General features: G+C 35.5%; 1 protein-coding gene across 14 annotated transcripts in view; it reads left to right on the top strand.

The window, feature by feature from the left end:
- The window catches only part of SOX5 (SRY-box transcription factor 5), a 1,296,482-nt gene that overhangs the window by 1,256,111 nt on the left and 19,186 nt on the right, over positions 1-21,185 (top strand). For all 14 annotated transcript variants that reach the window (XM_072653487.1, XM_072653486.1, XM_072653490.1 and 11 more), the window contains 2 exons: positions 16,776-16,884; positions 20,869-21,042. In XM_072653487.1, coding sequence (XP_072509588.1) covers positions 16,776-16,884; positions 20,869-21,042 — 283 coding nt within the window. The remainder of the gene's footprint in view (positions 1-16,775; positions 16,885-20,868; positions 21,043-21,185) is intronic.

The following is a 21,185-nucleotide window of genomic DNA, read 5'->3' on the forward strand; positions in this document are numbered from 1 at the left end:
TCCTAGGCCCCTAAGCAACATGCTGTTTAACTGTGGTTACAGATCAGTCATTCACATCGGAGGGCAGTAATTGTGTTGACGGCTTGTAAGGCAATGGAAGTACATAAAATAATCCTGGGCCCTCCACCATGGCACTGGAAGTTAATCTTCTGTAATACAAATCAGCTGTTGTTCTAACACATGACTTTATGCCGGCTCCAGTGACTCTGCACAGCCTTTTGATTAAGTAACAGGAGTGGAACCATCTGCATTCGTTTTATTCTGTTACTTGCCCATTATGGGGCTAAACTCATTTCTTCTTTCCCCCCACCCCCATCTAAAGTAAAAGCTTAACTTTTCCTTCTCTGATGAGCACTTTATTGTATAAAACTGTCCTTTGTGACTTTCTTTTTCCTCTTTCGTCAAAGCTTTAAAATCTTTTTAATATGATGTCTGCCAAAAAAAAAGCAACTTACTGGCTGATTCTGAACTGCATTCTTAGGGCATGTTCCCATCCTCACATCTCTTCCCTTAAATGTGGCTAAAAGTTGCATTGTATTTTCAGGTGTGTTCTGAGTTGAACTTTCTGTGTGGCCTCTCCCTCCTTTCTATCCTCAATAGCCCTGAGTGGCATTAGAAGTGCTGATGCTTTTGCCTATGAAGAAGTTTCTGTAACTCTTCCTTGAGCTGTCATTAGGTTCTCTCTTTCTATAGGATCAGTTATCAGGCTGCTCCTGGCCCGTCCATGGGAGTAAGACATAACTGTTTAATTCACAATGTTTTTAATGATCAAAATTATCGTTGAGACTTTTCAGACATTCTTAAAATGTTTGGAATTCTGTGTCAGAGTCTATGTATGTTTATGTACACAAAGGAATTTAATAGAGAATGCGATCTTACTAATCATAATAGAAATACTATATTTCTGGAGAGAAGTGAATTAGTGTGCTAATACGTACATAGAAACATAAAGATGTAGGCTGTGAATCATATGGTGAAGTCTCTTCCTGAATTCTTTCTTTCAGAATTTAATAATCAGCTGCCTGAATTCTTAGTCAGATTATGAATATGATGGTTTTTGATTGGCAAATCTTGATTTAATATTATCTAATGATTATTATTATTATTATTATTTAATATTATCTAATAATTATTATCTAAGCACAGTACATGATGAATATAGATTGTTTCCTTGGGAGATGAGAGGGGCAGGGGAACTGAAGATTTTATTAGTATAGATAAATCCAAGTGTGGAAATGCCTTCCCCCCATTCAGATGGGCAATCTGTCTGTAATTTAGGTTCTTAGAAAGTTGCTTGGGTCACAGAGAAGTTAAATGACTTACCCACTGTCAAATAGCTTGTATGTTTGAGAAATAGGAATTGAACCCAGATCTTCCTAAATGCCAGGTTGGCCACAATTTACTAGGACACTATTATATGACACTTTAATTTTCCTTTCCCATGGAACCTACATCTTCTGAAGACAACCTTTGATTTTCTTTAAACCGAAATAATTAATTTATCCAACCCAGAAAAAGTGCTGATATGAACCCAGGAAGCTGCTAAGATGAGAGAAAAAGTTCAGTTCAGGATAACTTGTAAGAGTATAAAAGGTGATTTCCAGGCTAAGAGGGAAAACTCAATCACAGAATTGAGAAGCTAGATCATTTCTAGCCTTTTTAGGTCTTCACAGAATATTTTCACCATTCTCTTGAAACGTGAACTTTCAGAACATCAGACACATCCACGTTAAAATATAAATGATTTATGAATTATCACCATACTATATTATCCATATTATTAGCACAGATAATATAGGGCATACATTTGCCTTCTCCCTCTACTATACTCATGTGCCAGGCTACACATACTCCTTTGCACCTCGTGCATCTTGCATCTTGGAGAAAACAAAATGAACTTTTTATTGTAATAATAATAATAATAGTAGATGACAAAGAAATCACTTTGTGCAGTTACTCTGAAATGGGAAAGTTAATAAGATATCAAAAATTAAACCACCAGGAGGAACATGCTATAAATGCTACATCTCATATAAATAACCATGTTGTCCCAGTTAAGAGGGTTTAGTTTTGAAAGTAGTCATTGGGCTGAACAAACATAATCTGAATGAATGCAAAGAATCTTCCTTTTTAATGATATAGATAAAAATACATAATAAAATTCATTTTTACAAAAATACTTTTCAATTGTGAATTCAAAGACTCCTTATTATTTTACTTTTCTAGGAAGTGTTTCAGAATACCCAAGAATTGTGTATGTTTCTTGGAAACTCTGGGACACAGTCTAATTTCTAATTGTCATCTCTAGTTAATTGCAGCTTGATTGTGCATTCAAGTATTGTTACCTTGTTACACATCGCTCTGAGATCGCAAATTTGCATCCAGAGAAAATAAGTAAGCACATCAGGTAGGAAAAAGAAGGTGATTCTGAAAAAATAAAATAAAAAATTACTGCCTGATACATTTCATTCCACATGGTACGTGTTTAATTATGCAAATAGCTACATTAGGATTGGGAGGAACCTCAGGATCCACCTAGTCTGATTCATACACAAGAGGAATCTCCACTGTAACCTACATGAGAAGTGATTGTCCAGTCTCTGCTGTAAAGCTTCCAATGAAAGGTAACCAAATGCCATTCAACTTGTGAATAGCCCTAGTTATTAGGAAACTTTCCTGGCATCAAGTTTAAACTTGCCTCTTTGCAACCCATTTCTCCTGGTTTGGCCCTGTGGGGTCAAACAGAAAAAAAGACTAATCCCTTCTTCACATGACAGGCATTCAAATACTTGAAGACAGTTATCATGCCCCAGCCTACCCCTAATTCTTCTCTCCTCCGGGTTAAATATGCCTAGTTTCTTCAATGGATCTTCGTATGATATGGATTCAAGGCTCTTCATAATCCTGGTGGAACTCCTGGACACTCTTCAATTTAGCAGTGTTCTTAAATTATAGCACCTAGAACTGAGCACAGTACTGCAGATGAAAGCTGACAAGGACAGAGTACAGTGGGACTATCACCTTTTTATTCCTGGAAGCATTGCCCCTCACAAAGCAGGTCAAATTGAACTTGCAGCTAATTCAGAGCAGTTGTGTGTAAATATGTTTCATCTATCTTATATTTGTAAAATTAATTCATGGATGCCTATCAATCATGTGTATATTACACACATACTCATAGCCATGCATCAGATCTCATATATTTTCAAACTCCTCAGTGTGTGCAGTCTAGACAGCAGCAACAAATCAGAGTGATTTGGATAAAGGAGATTTTCAGGATTGTATTTCTAGTTCTGCCTCCAGATGTGACCACCATAGGCAGGCTTGCATCTAACCAATTTTAGAAAAGTTTCCAAAATGTTTTAAATATCCTTCTACCCTTAAATATACAAGTGCTTCTACTATTTTGTACATTATAAATATGATTATATAAGTACATTTATATTAAATAATATTATTAAAGTATCTATTTGCAAACTCATTTTTATGTATGTCCATATTTAGTAAGGTGAGTGAGAACTACTTACAGATCTATTATTGCAAAAAAATTGTGTATGCATATTTTGATATGCATAATTCTTATATCAATTTATGTACATATTCACATACACAATGAACTCACTCATCCATAACTTTACGTAGTGACATCTGTGTAAGAGTTCTTTATCTCGCTTTAATGTTCTATAGTATGCCATCAGCTTCTCAAAAATTAGTAGCAATTACACAGAGACAAATGGCAATTTGGTGAATACCAGTTTCTTTAGGGGTACCTTATCCAAGTGTCCTTAAGAGGTTTTGACAGAGACTGCGTGTTAAATGATAAGCTATATCTTGTTTTCTTGCTATATGAAATTCTGAATTTCTTCTTTCCCAGCACCACCTTTTTCTCTTGCCACCTGCAACCACAGTGGTGACTTAATGTGAATGTTCAATAGTGAACAAAAGTGTGTCTGTTCCAGTGTTAGTTACAAATGGAAATGTATTGGCCTTATAATAATTTTACATCAGTCATTCTTTTCTGATGCTTCACTGATCACCTGATGGATTGGACTAATGGCGTTAACTCTTCAAAATCTGAGGCAATATATCTAGCCCAGCTATGGACTCTACACCCATATTTTCCTTTCCAGATGAGTGGTAGGCATGTGAATTTGAATTCAAATTCTGTTTTGATATGGAAGTTAAAATCATTGAAATGAGTGAAGGGTATTGTGAATACTGATTTGTTTATTTTGAGTGAGTGATTCTTTTAGTTAAAATGGATCTGTAATTAAACTATGCTTTAAAGGTTGAATAAGCAGATCTTGAACAGGGAAATCAGGGAGGGTGGGGCTAAAATGTCAGTCTTTCAGCATGAAAAAGTGAGGTCATTGTGGTATTTGGCAATAGCTAGAGATTTATGTAAAATTTGTTTTACAAAAGTTAAAGTGTTCCCCCTCTAAAATGTTAATGAATATTTTTTCTTTTCAAAACTATGTATGTGTGTATGATTTTCACTTAAAATACATCCATTTACACATGGTATTTCATCTTTGTTTTTGGAATAGAAAATATTCTTAAAACCTAAACTGCAGTATTTTACCTTTTGAGTGCAGGCACCTCTCTGCTTTGAAGAATTATTATACAGTATGAAAATGGGATGTTTTCAAGACAATTGATTATTAGACAATTTGGATCAGCCTTTTACACAATAGTTGGCATTTGATCCTTGGGTTTTCTTTTCTTTTGTTTTTCATTCATAAAACCTTAATTCTGTTCAGCTGAGTGTCTAAGCTGGGGAACACTTCTTGTGGGACAGGGGAGGAGGGGAAAGCCCCTTAGTGAATATTATCAGCAGAGAGCAGCCAGTTTTCAAAGAGCAGGACAAAAAAGCAAATAGGTATTATGTCATCACACATCCGTCACTCTATGTGTCAGCCTTTTCAATAATTCTACTCCATGTTCTCGATGGGATTTTGCAAGTTAAAGGGGCTGTTTGTTTCCAGAAAGCAAGTACAGACTGATTCTAGCCTCTTCCAGGTGGCTCTTTGCTTTCCCTTTTTTTCCCTTCTCTTTTCTTTCCTTTCCTTTCTTTTTCCTTTTCTTTGCCTTTCCTTTTCTCTTCTCTTCTATTCTTTTTTTTTTTTGCATTTAATTGAAATACATGCCGAGTTTGCAGACTGCAAAGATCAGAGCTGTTTTCATCCAGCAGTGCTAACTATACATTAAACATTTTGAATTGTTTGAGCTTTAAGTTTCGTCCTTTTTTGCCATTTGCTTCATGGAGTTTGTGTATATTTACAGCCTCTGCATTTAATGGCTACATGCCTTATTTTCACAGATGGCCAGTAGAAGACTTTTTCTTTCTCTTAGTATAGTCTGCTTTCTGTTTTGCTACATTTGTCACAGTGCCACTACTTGCAGCTAGCAAGTGCCCACGCTTGGTGGGGAGCATTTATGGTGTGAGCTTTTTGTAGAGCTTTTTAAAGGTGGTTGGTTTTTTTTTTTTTTAGTAAACTTTTTATGGTTTAATTTCCAAGCCTGGAAAAGCTGTGCATGTTTTCAAACAGAGAGTCTTGTGTTCTTTACATCGTTCTAGTAGGGAGGCTTGTTCAGGATTGTCCAATAAAACAAGACGCATGGGACATGCCAAATTGCCTTTTCAGATAGATTTCCACAGGCCTAAAGATGATTAAAAGGAGGAAAACTTCTCCCATGACGTCTATGACCTTCTCATCCTCTGTATGATTTCTTCTAGTTTAAAGGAAATCTCCATCAAAACTAGTCAGTGAGATGGCTAGGCTTGGAACTGTGAAGATCTGAGCTCATGTACAACCTTAGACACTAGCTGTGTGACATGGGGCAGGCCACTTAACTTCTGATGCTTCAGTTTCCTCATCTGTAAAATGGGGATAATAATACCACCTATCTTCCAGAGTTGTCATGAGAATAAAATGAAGTATTTGTAAAGCAATTTGCAAATCTTTAAGTACTCTATAAATGCTATTATTATTTTTCCAATAGTTTATATTTCACTCTATAAGTCTATTTCACCAATTCCAGTCATCCAGTCTTGCTACTGAACCAGATGGCTCTGGAGGAAAAAGTGAGACTGGTGACTTTGCACAGCCCTCCCTCACTTAAATCTATTTTCACTTTTAAGACATGGCATCACTTTCCTGATGTCACGGTCCACTCTGAGAAGGAAGGACAAACCAGCACAACAAACAACTATTTCACCAATGCTAAATTTAGGAAAATTGTCAGAAAAATACTTACATTTACATTTTCATCTAAAAACATTATTGTTCTACAGATTAGGTATTTGTTTTCTCTTTTACAAATAGGAGAGAGGAAAGAGATTTGTTCATGCTGTGCCATGTGCTTGGAAGGGGCTCTACCCCTATATATTTGCCTTTTGAAATTTCTCCCTTTCTTTAAGACTCAGTTCAGGTATCACTTTCTCCATAAAGCTTCCTCTCATTCCCCAATGATAGAAATGATCTCTCCAACCTAAAGCTTTTGTTAGAACTTTACCCTATAGTCTTACTTGGATGAATGCTTAACTCTCCATGTGAGATTGAAAACTCATTGAGGGAAATGACTACAAATGACATTTTGTCTTTATATTTCCAGAGCTTAGTACAATGCCTTACACTTATAAATCATTTGAATTGAACAGGAAGTGGGTCTAAGAATGGAGGCCAGACTACTTGTGTAATCTGACATTAGTCAGCTGTCTACTTGATTACAGACCTATACAGCTTTCTTATCCCAAGGAATTTCATTCAAATTACAGTTACATCAAGGATAAATGCTAGCTTATTTTTTGCCTTTTCCAGAATCTGCATTTACTTCTTTCTACTTTTCTACACTTTATTTACTTTACCATTCATTAGTATCTCTACCAGAGAGGAAAGATATTAAAAAATGAAACTCAAATTTATCAGGTTTGTTCACTGTTAGCAGTTCTTGTAAAGCTTTCATAAGGGGGTGGGGTGATTGAAAGTCTGGACTAAAATGAGGATTTTGATTATATGTGGATTAACCCTGTCTCCTGTAACTGTGGATAATCAAGAATTTACTGCAATCTTAATATGCCTGTAGCATATTGAAAGAATTGGCATTATTGTACTTTAAGAAAACCCAAATATTTTTATTCAGCAGTGAGATCCACTGGAATTGAAGCAGACATCTAACAGCTTTTTACTTTAGATTTTGTATAAAAGACAGGGAAAACATCATCCCTATACATTTGTTTGCTGTCTAGTTACTAAGTCCACAAATGTTTATAGAACAATTGCCAACAAATGATAATTCTGATTTTTATGTTTACATATGTGCAGACTCTCCCACCCACTAGACATCCTTTGTGGGTTGTGAGTTTTTCCTCTTATTCTTTGGGGGAAGGAAAGGGCTCCTAGCTTTTTCTACATTAAGCCATATGCTTTACCTTAATCTTCCCATCCCCTACACCATTCCCTCAATGGGTGGTTAATAGATAATGGTTGGAAATTAGCAAAATATTTTCCGAAATTGTCACTGAATTCTGGCAGTCTATAAAGGATTCATTTAGGTTATCAAAGAAACGCAGACTTTGAGAATTAGTAAGGACCTCGGACATCAAAAAAAATGATCAACCATAATATAAACATCAGGATTCTGGGATAAAATTCTGGCCAAGTTGGTCAAATGCTAGCTAGATAGGCAACTCTGTCTTCTGTCCCTTAGAATTATGGAGACCTTATTTCCTAACTTTTTTCTCTTTTCCACACATTTTCCCCATCCCCTAACACACCATTAACTGAGACAAATAAGAGAATAACAACAAGAAAGTCAATATTTATTACAAAAGCATTTCAAATATTACTTCTCTTTGAATGACCTGATATCTATTCATTCCTTTGAGAGGTAGCTTTATAAATTATAAACTCGGCCTCAGTGACTTCATATTTCACACATAGATTTTTTTCCTCTGCCTATTTGAAACTAAATGGAAATTTTGTATTTGTGCCTACGACCCTATCTTTTACAAAGTATCTAATCCTGTAAGGCAGTGATCGAGATCATAGCCCTGCATAAACACAAGGGAAATTCCTATCAACTTTCACTTTTTTTTTTTAACCTACTGAAATTAGTGGGGAAAAATCTGTCACATTCCTAAGCATTTATGGAATAGATTTAAGCCTGAACCAACTATCACCTTATTCCTTGGGTAAGTTAATGGTTTGTGCAATGGAAGAACGTGAAAAGGCAAGCAGCTTTATAAGCTTTGTTTGTTTTAAGGGCTTTAGCTTTGCTCTCAGGGCACAATGAGCTATCAATTAACAGGTTTCACTTGGTTCAGTCTGACTGAATGAGGAGATCTATGTGCTGTCAACCATTTAAAGGTACCCTTCCGAAGGTTTGGGGGAAGAGTTTAAGCAGTTATGTAACAACTGTTATGTGACTGCTGGGACGGTGCTAAGCACTTTATAGATATTATTATCTTACTTGATCCTCACAACAGCCCTGTGAGGTACATGCTGTTATTATTATCTCCATTTTACAGTTGAGGAAACTGAGGCAAATGGTGCTGAAGTGACTTGCTCAGGCTCACACAGCTATTAAGTATCTTAGGTTAGATTTAAACTTGAATTTTTCTGATTCTGGGCTCTATTCACTGTGTCACTTTGTTATCTCCAAATCTGGGCCAGCAAATTGAATGCTATCATGAAATATACATACATACATATATTTTTTCATCATAATTTTCCAACATGAATTTATTAAGTGCTAGGCAACATGCTTTGGCAGTGGAAATACCAATAGAAAAAGAAGAGAAAACAGTCCCTTATCCTCAAGAACTGTATCCTTCTATAGGGAACCTATGACCTCAAGGCCAGATGTGGCCTTCTAGGTCCTCAGGTACAGTCTTTTGATTGAGTCAAGTTTTACAGAACAGATCCTTTTATTTAGGGAATTTGTTCTGTGAAGTTTGGATTCAGTCAAAGGGCCACACTTGGGGACCTAGATGGCCACACATAGCCTTGAGGCTGCAGGTTCTCCACCCCTAGTATAGACTATTATGGGAAAGCTAAGATTATAGAGGTCTCAAAAGCCTTTAGAATATGTGATTTTGAGGGTTATCTTACCCCACTGGTATTTAACTGTATTTAAAAGATGCGGGCCAAATGATGAGGGAAAATACTAGAAGAAATGTTTCCTGCTGTGGACCTTCCCACATGATGGCTCCTTTACTATACAAAAATTATCCAGAAACTCTTGGGAAAGGTTGACAGAATACTTGGGCAGGGTTCATTGGAGCCAAACCTCCTTTGATAGGAGTTACTTTAACCTCAAGCAAGAGAGTATGAATGAGATTTGTGCTTCTTTTTTATAAAAACATGCGTATTTTAAACCCTAGTAAAGATTTAAAAAAAAGAAAAAGATTTCTTTCCTCCACACTTCATTTGTTCTGTTAGCGGGTAGGTTGTTATTCTGTAGAAAATGGAGATCCCAGATAAGCAGAGTTGAAACGAAAGGATTGAGTGGGTGGACAAATTCATTGTTTCTTCATATTTTACTTTCTCTGATACAAAGCAAAAATCCATCTGATAAATCATTATGACATTATAAATAATCTTTCATCTTCTTTGGTGGTCTGGGACGTTCACAGATCTAGAGTCTTAAAAACCTTTTTGTGTTCTTTCTTCCCTTATCAGTGTAGTAGACTATTTTTTTTTTGAAAGTACATCCCAAAGAGGCTTAACGGTTATTGAGTCAACACTTGATGGGCTTCTTCTATTCTAACATTTTCATGCATATGCTTTTTATGTCTTTTACGGTTTTGTGAGCATTATTCAAGTAGAGTCCATTATGACAGCTGATCCACAACCAACCTTTTCTCCTTGTGCATGTGCCTGTATGTGAATGCTTATTATAAACAAGAACCCCAAATTCAGGGAGTACTAGAGGAATCATTTATTGTGGCACTATTTAATTTAATATTATTTAAGTATGGAAAGTCTTCTTCCTTTGAGTAGACTTCCTTTTTGCCTACTTTTTAGAATATTGACATGAAGTTGGAGGCTTTCTTATTAATTGGTGCAACTACATTATTACTACAATTTCAACTCTTGCTATTATATGAAAGTCTAATGACTTACAAAAATGGATGGTGAATACTTATATATTTGTGGAAGAAAAGAAAAGAAAAGAAATAAAAGCTATATTTCTAACTGTGTACTTTCTTCCCCACCATGAGTTCCAAACATAAATTTCTAAGAACTTGCTGGGTTTCTTGCTTAGATATCCTGCTAGTACTTCATACTCAATAATCATTAAATCAACAAACATTTTTAAGCACCAAATTTGTAATAAATATTGTGTTATGCATACACTGAGGTTAAAAAGAAAGGTATAGACAATCTTCACTCTCAAGGAACTCACACTCTAACAGGGAGGATTAAATAGGTACATACAGGATACATATACAGTAGATGAAAGATCACTTAAACAGGGAAAATTTTACAACTGAAATGACCACTCCTCCCAGAAAATCCTCCCAGATGGCCTCCCAGAAAAGATGGCATTTTATCTGAGTCCTGTAGGAAGCCAGATATTCTGAGAATAAGAGGTGAGGGAAATAAAGTGTAAGAAGACTGGAAAGGTAGGAAAGGTCCAGGTTATGAAGAGATATCAATGCCAAACAAAATATTTTGTATTTGATCCTTGAGGTAATAGTGAATATGTTGAGTGGAGGAGTAACATGGTTAGACTTATGTTTTAGGAAAATCATTTTGGCAGATGTAAAGAAGATGAATTGGAGTGGAGAGAGATGAGAAAATAGGGCACCCCAAATGGAATAAATGAACTCTATTTTCCCACCCAAAACAAACAAGCGAATAGTAAATGTGTGTTCTTCCTGGTTTTTGAATTTTTATTAATGGACTTCATAGTCCTATTTACATAGGCTTAAAAACTTCTTTGATTTCTTTTTTCATTCTCTTTATCCATTCATTACTAATTCCTGCTAATTTTGCTAATGATATCACATTCATCACCTTCCTTTCCATTCATTCTGTTACTACCCTAGTGCAAATCCATATCATCTCAAACAGGATTATTCTAACAGTATCCTAGCTAATAAATTCATCTCCCCCTCTCCAAATCACCCTGAGCTGCCAGAATAAGTTTCCTTAAATAATGTTTTCTCTCCTACTCAGAATCTGCACTGACTTCCTATTTCATTTTCTATCAACTCAATTCAACACATTTATTAAACACCTACTACAAGTGATCTATTCTTTTTTCAAGGCACTCCATAACGTTTCCAAACTGATACTCTCCACTCTAAAATAACTTCATCATCCCACAAATTCTTGCACATAACCCTTAGGTCATTGCCTACAAGGTCTGTCTCATCAGGAATGTCTTCCTTTTCCCATTCACCCACCCGGATCCTTACCATCTTTACAAAGTTTAGTTCAAACACTACCTTTTCAATAGAATCGTCTTGGAATATTCCTGCCATCTCTGGCATTTCTGTTCTATCAATTTCCATAATACATAGTCCATTGCACAAAATTTAACATTTAAAAATATTGCTTCATTCAATAACATTTATTAAGTACTATATAAGCACTGTAATAGACACTGGAAGATATGCAAAGTTTAATTAAATAACATAGGGAGCTCATAGTCTCTAAAAAAGGTTAAGAGCAACAGCTAACTATAATGGTTGATGTTACATAATAAATTCATTAGAAACTTTCTTTCTGAAAATTGATAGGTAAGGTTGTTATAAAACCAAGTGGTTGTGGGTAAAGAGTTTGGGAGGGGAAACTATAAGGTTCGGAGACTTCCTAGAGACATATGAATTGGATTTTAAAGAATAGATATTAATTCAATAGCTGAAAAGAAAGATACATAGGGAGTAAATGATAGTGTATGTTCAGAGGCCAAGGCTATTTCCAGTTCATTATGTCCCAAATGGAATACACTGCTTTCTTCCTATACCTTTACTCTCTCATATCATGACACTGTGTTTCACTGTTCCTCAGTACACATGGTTTCCTCTTGTAGTGATTTATATTTCTTTGTATAAGGCAATGAGCATTTGGGAGGCAATAAGCAGTTATTAAGCACTAACTATATGCAGGTCACAGTGCTACATACTGGGAATACATATACAACCAAAAAGAAAGACATTCCCTTTGTTCAAGGAGTGGGGAGGAAAGTACCAACATGATACCAAAATTTGGGGATGCAAAAGCACATCCAGGAAGAGAATGAAGCATGGCTGGCCTACATCCATCCCCAAAATGTATGCCTCAGACATAGCTCACCAATGAAAGAAGGGAGAAGTATGGTAGAGGGAGGGAATGTCCAAGTGTGAGAAGGCAGGTGAATCAGATGTAAAGTCTATAGAGTTAGGAGTACATCTGGAAAGGAAAGAGGATCAGGATTCCCTGCCCTACTGTTCCTTGGCAATATGGTTTTCACTGCTACGTGAGCATCTGCCTTTCACTTCCTTTCTTCCTTGTTCCATTGCTGTCATGGAGCCTTTTCCCATCTTTAAGATTGTTTTTCTCAGGGGTGGGCACACAGACAGCACTTTTCAGCACAGATATCGCTCTCTAGGTCCTTACGTGGTTTAGAATCTCCAACCCCTTCTTTTCTTTGTTTCTGTCAGAAACTACCTCCAAGTTTTCTGAGAAGGGGTTACTCCAATTCCATTAGGTAATTGATCAATATACTTGGAAGGACTTTAGCGAGAAGGACCATTATCTTCTAAAGAAGGACAATACTCAATATTTCTCTCTGTCCATGCATGCCTACAAATATAGATCATTTTATATTATTTATGTAAATTATATTTAACTTCAAAAAACATTTACCGTGAAGTGACTCTATTCAAGAAATTAGGAGGGATACAAAGAGGGCAGGACATCGTATTTACTGAGTGCCCATGATGTGCCTAACACAACATATATATATATGTATGTATGTATGTATGTATGTATGTATGTATGTATGTATTCAACTAGCATTCATAAGCAAGTTTTCTCAAGGAGAAACAGAAAGAGGAAGAGGAAACCAAGAGGGCAGACAAGCCACAAACATAATCATTGAGCCTCAGGGAAAACTTGGACACATTTATTTAAGAAAATCATTGCTTGGAAAATAAAAATTCCTATGTACAATTCTCCACCTTATATTCATTTGAAAAATTGTAGCTATGGACATTAATAAATAACATTATCTTGAAATTATGTAGTTCTTTTTCCAAGTAGATAAATGTGTCTTTCCTCATATATGGAATCTATAGTGTTGCATAAGGATTTATAATATAAAAAGAATATATAAACATGTAGATGTTATACATAAGGATGTATGGATGCACATGTATAGTCATACAAATATAAAACATAGTCTATATCCATTTTAGAGAAGGGACAACTACATCATATATTTAAGTATCATTTCTAGGTTTATTAATTTAAGTAAATGGTTAAGCAAAGATAGAGACCTCATCTCTAACATGGTAACTTATTCATCTATACAATAATAATACCTACATTTTTTTTCCCCATTTGAATACACTAGTTCTGTTTTCTGATCAGGGAAACCAGCATCATGATTGGAGATGTTTTTTCAGAATTTAAAATGAACTTGTATACAGCACAATTATTTTGTAAAAAAAAAAAAAATACATATATTTATATAAATTAATTTAGTTTCCCTGCAAAAATTTAGTGGCTGAATTTATCACACTTGATATTGTAAGGCAGTGACTATCCTTAGCTGTTGTTCACTTATTTATCTGTCATGTCAGAGTCTTCATGACTCCATTTGGGGTTTTCTTGGCAAAGATACTGGAGTGGTTTGCCGCTTCCTTCTCCAGCTCATTTTACAGGTGAGGAAACTGAGGCAAATAGGGCTAAGTGACTTGCCCAGGGTCACACAGATAGTAACTGAGACCAGATCTGAACTCAGGAAGATGAGTCTTCTTGACTCCAGGACTGGCACTTTATCCCCTGTATCACCTACCTGACTAGTTTTTCTCAAGAATATTCAGCATAAATGTCGATATGAACTGAGATTCTAAGTAATATTGGCAGATCTGCGGTACCATATCCTTTGGTGGCTTATTCCTACCCTGGATATTAGTGCCCTAGAAGGAAGCCTCCTCTTTCTCCACACTAGCCACCGCTGTCAAAAGAGGCCAAAAGGCTGAATCTACAGTGATATAATTTCAAGTACAGTGGCACCTGGTTGGAGAAGAGCAGAGGCCTTCTCAGTACACTTATGCTACCTAATCATCAAGCCAGTCCTGGCTTGTATTTCATTTGTATTTCAATAAATAGCCAAAGATTTCATGTGACATTGTAATCAACTCACTTCCTTTCCTCTCACCTCATATCTCATTTGAGTTTAAATCCTTCAGGGCTGTTGTAAAGCCAGTTCTCTCTTCTGGCTGTTCACACATAACCCAGTCTCTCATATATAATTTTTTTAAACTTTCAGTATAGTGACAGTTTTCATGTGGAATTATATAATTATTCTCCACTTGGGTTAAGAAACTGTTTCACCCTTATACCAAAACATATCTGTCTTCTTCTTTTAATCTCAGCTAGTGTTTGCTGAAGTCTGGCAACCTTACCATTCAGATTCACGTGTTGTTGTAATGTATCATAATTAAAGGCACATGGCATGTTCTCCACCTCCTCCTCCCTCCATTTCCCTTTCTGTGTGCCCGAGGGTTAACTAAAGTCACAGCGCAAAGGGGCAGAAGAAAAGCACAGCTGACTGTTTTGACATCTACTGTTTCACAGTGACATCCTTTGAGAATTATCTTAACTTCCACTTTACAGTGACTAATTGAATTATTTCATTATACTGCATGTTTTAGTAGTGGTAGGTTAGAGGTCACCTTGTTGCTAAAAACTGAGTGCGACTTTCCCCCTCTGATCACTTGCTCATTCCAGCTTTTTGTTACGACAGAACAAAACCCACAGAGCTGAGCTCAGAATCTCAGTACTTGCCTGACATTTCTTTCTTCTACTCTTACTTCCTTCATTTTTTTCAGGGTTCTGAAAAACTGCCCTTCAGAATGGGAAACTCTCTAGAAACTATGTAACATTAAAAGCCTTATAGACTGTTAAATCAAAATCTGATGGATGATCCATACCCAATGTGTTCCCCATAGATAGAACCGAATAATATTCATTGACCCAGGGACTATCATATCATGTTGATGGAATGTGCTTTTGGATATAGCTACTTTCTATCTTAAGAGCTGCATTTACTGCAGAAAGACATCTGTTCAGCTAGTGTCCTTGGTACTGTTGAACTCAACTCAATACTATCCACCCCTCCCAACCAAAAGAAACTCTGAGCATTTCAAGTAGCTGAAAATTCCAATTTCAAAAAAATCTTTTTGGGTTGTCTCTTTATATTTGAAATTGTTTAATCTCTTTCAACACTGGCAGTTTTAGATCAATCAAGTGAAGTTAAACTACCTTCTACTTTCAGTTTTGCTACTGCATATGAAGTTTCTTCAGAACCATTAAAAATTCCTACTGCATCCTAAGTAAATATCAATGATGAATATAACATAATGTCATTGTTTTAAAATGTCTTTCTTCAGCAACTGTGTAGTTATTATAATGTTATGAGTTTTCTTAAGGAACTCTCAAACAATGTATTAGGGATTCAAAAACTGTTCTCATTTGTTCTTAGTGGGGATTTTGATTGGATCTTTTACATGTAAAACAAATTATCTTAGGAGATTTCTCCTAGGAGATTTCCATTTGTGAATGTCTTTTCTAATTGTACAGGCATAGAAGATAATGTATGCAGTTCATATATACAGACTATATACAAATATTCTTCAGAAAATGGAATTAGCCATCAGAAAAAAAAAATTGCCCCAAATTGAATGAGGTTCAATTTCAATTTGCATCTTAGAATTATAATGGAAACCTACCTCCCTTTGAACAATACAGATAAGAGAAAGATTTAAATTGACCTTTGCAGGCTTCTAGTGTCCTTAAAATAAACCACTTTCCTGATATGATAGAGTGCCATGTTCAACATAAATAAATTTAAGATCTAACATTTTTCTTACCAAAAAATTAAAAGGATAGCTTGTAGTGGCATGTTCTACATGAATGCAAATCGTAATCTGTATGCTTTTAAATGACTTGAAGTCTTTACAGATCTAATTTTTGTATATTTGTGTCTCAAACAATTCGCCAATTCAATATTTTGGCTTAGCAGTCCAAATCAAATTGTGGTCCAAGTACTAGGCATTCACATTTGATGTACAGAGACTTGACAAGCAATTAGCAATGAATATTTAAGCATCTTCATTACCCTTGCATGAAGAATGCAGATGGCATTTAGGGAGATGGCAACAGAGGGCACTACTGTGAAGTATGTTTCTATTATTTAGTCACCTGACTATTGGAGGACTCTCTTTGGGCCCAATGCCACATCTATACTTCAACAGTCTGGCTGGAAATGAAGCAGACATTTGAAATGTCAAAAAGCAGGTTGCTTCCATGAGATTTCTATGCGCATTTTGTGATTTGGGAAATTTGGATCCAACGAGCCAAACGTTTGCATCCTTAGTCATACCAAACATAAATTCCAAATCTCCATATGAGTTTGTACAACCTGAAATTCCTTGAGAAATCACCTGGATCATTTACCTTTGTTCTCCTTCTCCCCATCTGGTAGATGACCTGATGCTTTTGCTTCTGAATATTCCTCACAACTACATTTATCTCATCATTATTGTTTTTCAGGACAAAACAACACTAGAAAGCCTGACTCAGCAACTAGCAGTGAAGCAGAATGAAGAAGGAAAATTCAGCCATGCCATGATGGATTTCAATATGAGTGGAGATTCTGATGGTTGGTGAAAATTATTTGTTCCCAGTAATGTGCAGAGGAGGTCTACTCATTGCCAACAAATATAATTTTTTTTACCAGCAAGGATCATGTCATTCCTGCATTCCTTATTTCTTATACCTACATTATATTTTCCCAAGTTTTATATCCAAGGCTTATTTTTGTGCCTTATTATACATGTCTTATATCTTATACATGTGTTTTACCCAGAACAAGGCCTGACCAGGATATATTTCCAGTTATAAAAATGGCAAGACAAAACCAAATAAATAATGATGTAATGGAAGCAGTATTAGACTTAAAGTCAGGAGATCTGGTTTCTAGTACCAACTGTACCGTTAACTCACTATATGACCTTAAATCATTTCATCTTTCTGAGCCACTTTCCTCTTCTGTAAAATAAGAACACTAGACTCAATGTCCGCTAGCTAAAGTACCCACCAACTCTAAGAGTCTATCAGTCTATGAAATAAATGAGGTCATACAAATGAATTTTTGCTATATTAACACATCTGCTAGAAACACACATTGAGTAAAGGCTGTCAGTCGTCAGAATTTATCTTCATGCATTTCTCTTGCTTCTTAATTCTGAATACCTTATTTGTATTTTAATACCATCCTATACTTTGAGCAACCACCATCTTCTCATTTCTTTGCCCAAGCTGTCACAGCAGCTATCCAGGTCTATGTTTCCCATAACTCATGTTGAAACTCCCTTGTCCTATATCTTCTACCAAGGGCTCTATACTTTTTTGAGCTCTCTAACATGACAAGTAGTCAAATCAGAAACACTCATGAGAGAAGGAAGATGTCAATTCCACTTATCCTACATTTATGACTAAGAATCTATTTCCTGTATCATGCAATACATGTACACTTTAACTGTGTTTCTGGAGACATTACCCCTGTCTATACTATCTGCCCCAGAGTTATGCCTTAGAATAATAGAAGGGCCAGGTAGCAAGGGAGCCAGCACCCTGGCAAACTAGTGAGAAAGAAAGATAGTTTAAGTCAGATAAGACTTTGCAGCAGCCTTCAGACTGTACCTGTTGGTCACCTGTTTTGCTTTTGTCTAATCCTGTTCTAAGAGCAAGTCTACACTAAGTAATTAAAAATTGAACTCAAGTAATTTTATGACTGATTGAGACAAAAAGAAAAGTTTTATTTAACTGTTTATTTCATATATGATGTATGTTTGGGGCTTGAACTCATCCATATAATTGGCTTATCTTTTAAAAACCATATTTGGCTAATGCAAACCTGGCTCAAGTATCAAGACATCTTTATAGATTGATGAAACACAGCTATTATTATTTTCTATTTTTATGTGTCTATAGAGGTGTAATAACAGATAAAGGAAGACATGCATGTAATATTTTTCCAGTGAGTGACCTTTCTAGGTTCATGGGGTTAATTTTAAAGGTCAGAAAGATGATTAGACTTTCTAGCCCATTCCCCCATGTTACTCTAACAGAATAGTTAGGTGGTAGATGTTACTTCTGTGCCATTAGAATGGGAAAACAAAACCCAATGCACAATTGGTGTATATTCCAGTAGAGTTTGTTGAAGGATATTTTATAACTTACCAGCTTTCAAGTTGAAAGTGGGTGTAGGGAGTGAGAAAACTATGGGTTATATTTTTCCTTGCCTACCTGCTTTCTTATTTTTCACCAGCTTTCCAAATAAGCACCAGCATCCATGTGAGGGTTACAAGTCCTCAGCAACAATACATTTTGAGAATGTATTGTTATAGGGAGAAAAATGTCTATTTGTGATATAGATCTCAACAGATCATGCCTCATGATTAACCTTGAAGGTTTAGGGAAGCTAACTGGTCAATCATAGGTGATTGGGTTCATGTATAATGTTTAGTGAGTTCATGATTGTTCCTTTGACCTCACATATAGGGGTTTTTGTTTGGGACAGAAATTTATGATAGGCAGCTACTCATAATTAGCCAGAGAATGAGATAACATTCCATTATCTGACACTGGGTTGGCAGTTTGACCAGTTAAGGTACTACTAAATTAAATGGATGAATAATCTTGGAAGAAATTATTGGTATCTTAAAGAGTATTTAGCTTGGGGAGAAGCAGGAGTGGAGGAGATAAGGGCATGGTTCAAGCCTTTTTTCAAAAATTACAAGGAAAAAAGTCTGACAGTTTTAGCATATAGAAAGGATATTTAATATGAAAGGAATATTCCAAAATGTAGTTGTACTTTGAGTTTCAACATATTGTCAATAATCATGATGATTACAATTATAGATTGATCTATCACTTAGCTTTAATTCCCTAAGAAGAAATTAATATATCAGTAGCATGGTGAGATGTGACAACATACACAGAGGCCACCAAGGCAAAAACCACTTTTAAAAGATGAACTTACTTTTGTCACTAAAAAGAAGATTGCTTATTTTTAATGTATTTTGTAAATTTTAAATTCTATCACCACTCTGAGATCTACCTCAATGGTCATCAGTTTTAATATATCAAATGATTTTTTTTCTCTTAAAAAAAATTCAGACATGTTTATATGCCCTCAAACTTTCATGAAGTTAGAGATCACATCATGAATATAAACCAGCTATACATAAAAGAAGATGAAAAATTCCTGTTTGGCTTAGGTCTAGTTGAGAATTATGGATCCTTTAACCTCAAAAGTTATTATTTCTAGATGTGTTGCTGCAGTGATCTTCTGGTCTCACTGAATAGCAGTTGTTTCTTTAGGGAAAATTCAAAGAAATTCAAGGAATTAATTTATGATTAACTGAAGTATTAGAATCTACCAAACTTCACTGTTATTCTCTCAGATCAGGAAGTGGCAGATCTGATGCATCTGTTGTAAATGTAGCCATTGAGAACCAGTTGCATGGTGTTTTAAGCACTATTCAGGTTTTCATTCTTTATATTCATCTCCTAAGTTAGGTACCCTTTGAAGCTGTATTAACTTATGTGAGGTCATCAGTATAATGAGACAGTAACTTAAGGAGTACTAATATGGAATAGTACTTCAGTACCTAACGGAGTTAACGTGACTTCCAAAAGTACCTAACACTGTAAGGCTGTGACTTAACACTGGTAAAAGCTTATTGAACCTCTACCAACTGAGTTTCTCTGAAGAAATGCTTATTTTATACAAATTCTTTGAATTAATTCAGCTGATAGGAGGGACAACTACTTAAGTGAATAGTTTTATATATTTTGAAGCAATGGTTATGTATTTTGCATATGTAACTACATGTTAATACATTTGCTCTTTTCCCTATCACTTTCAGATGTCTATTTCACTTTATAGTCTATCATTACTATGCCATTTTGTGCATTTACAAACATGCTATTTTAAATAAATAAGTGAAATTCAAACGCACAGTAAAGATGTGTGTTTGTCACTTATTAGCTAAGACCTCTTGCATTTTGTTTTCAAATTTTCATCTTGTATAACTATATTTTAAAGAACCCATGCCTAGAAACAAGTTATATGTACTTTTAGGTATATAACAACCTTTTAAGTTCCCCTGTAATTTCCTCTTCCATAATTATGTTTCACTCAAAACTGAACAGATTTGTATTTTTCATGCTAGAAAAAAAAGACTTTTAACTTTTTCATTATTTCTGCTGCACTAATTATGATTTGCTGACCCCAATCCAAAGGTATCATGTCCAGCTCAGAGAAGAAACCATACAACAGACTATTGTTGTGTGACTATAAAAGTAAACGGGGGAGGAGCACTAGGTTCATTAAAGGAAGAAATGTTACAATATGATCCAAAAGATAAATATACTACTTAATAACACTAGACATGATTAAGACCTACCCCCAAAACCTAAAAAACATTTAATGCAGGAGGGGTTCTTACTTGAAAAAGATCTTCAAATTCACCGAAGAGAGTTCCCAAAATGTAAACATAAACCTGGAATAATTTTCATTGTGTATGTGTGTGTGTGTGTGTGTGTATGTGTGTGTGGTTTTGTTTGTTTCTTTTAGGAAGTGCTGGGGTCTCAGAGTCCAGAATTTATCGGGAATCCAGAGGGCGTGGGAGCAATGAACCTCACATCAAGCGTCCCATGAATGCTTTCATGGTATGGGCTAAAGATGAACGGAGGAAAATTCTTCAAGCCTTTCCTGACATGCACAATTCCAACATCAGCAAGATACTAGGTAAGAGGTAGATTAGTAATAGCTAAAATAAGCATACTTTTGATTTGCAGTTTTTACAGTTTGTAAAAAGATTTGCAGGCCAGAATAATTCAGGTTATTTGCTAATATAAAGAATACACAGAAATACTGGTGAGTCTTTTTTC

The sequence above is a fragment of the Notamacropus eugenii genome, chromosome 3 (assembly GCF_028372415.1).
Source record: "Notamacropus eugenii isolate mMacEug1 chromosome 3, mMacEug1.pri_v2, whole genome shotgun sequence".
Taxonomy (NCBI): Eukaryota; Metazoa; Chordata; class Mammalia; order Diprotodontia; family Macropodidae; genus Notamacropus; species Notamacropus eugenii.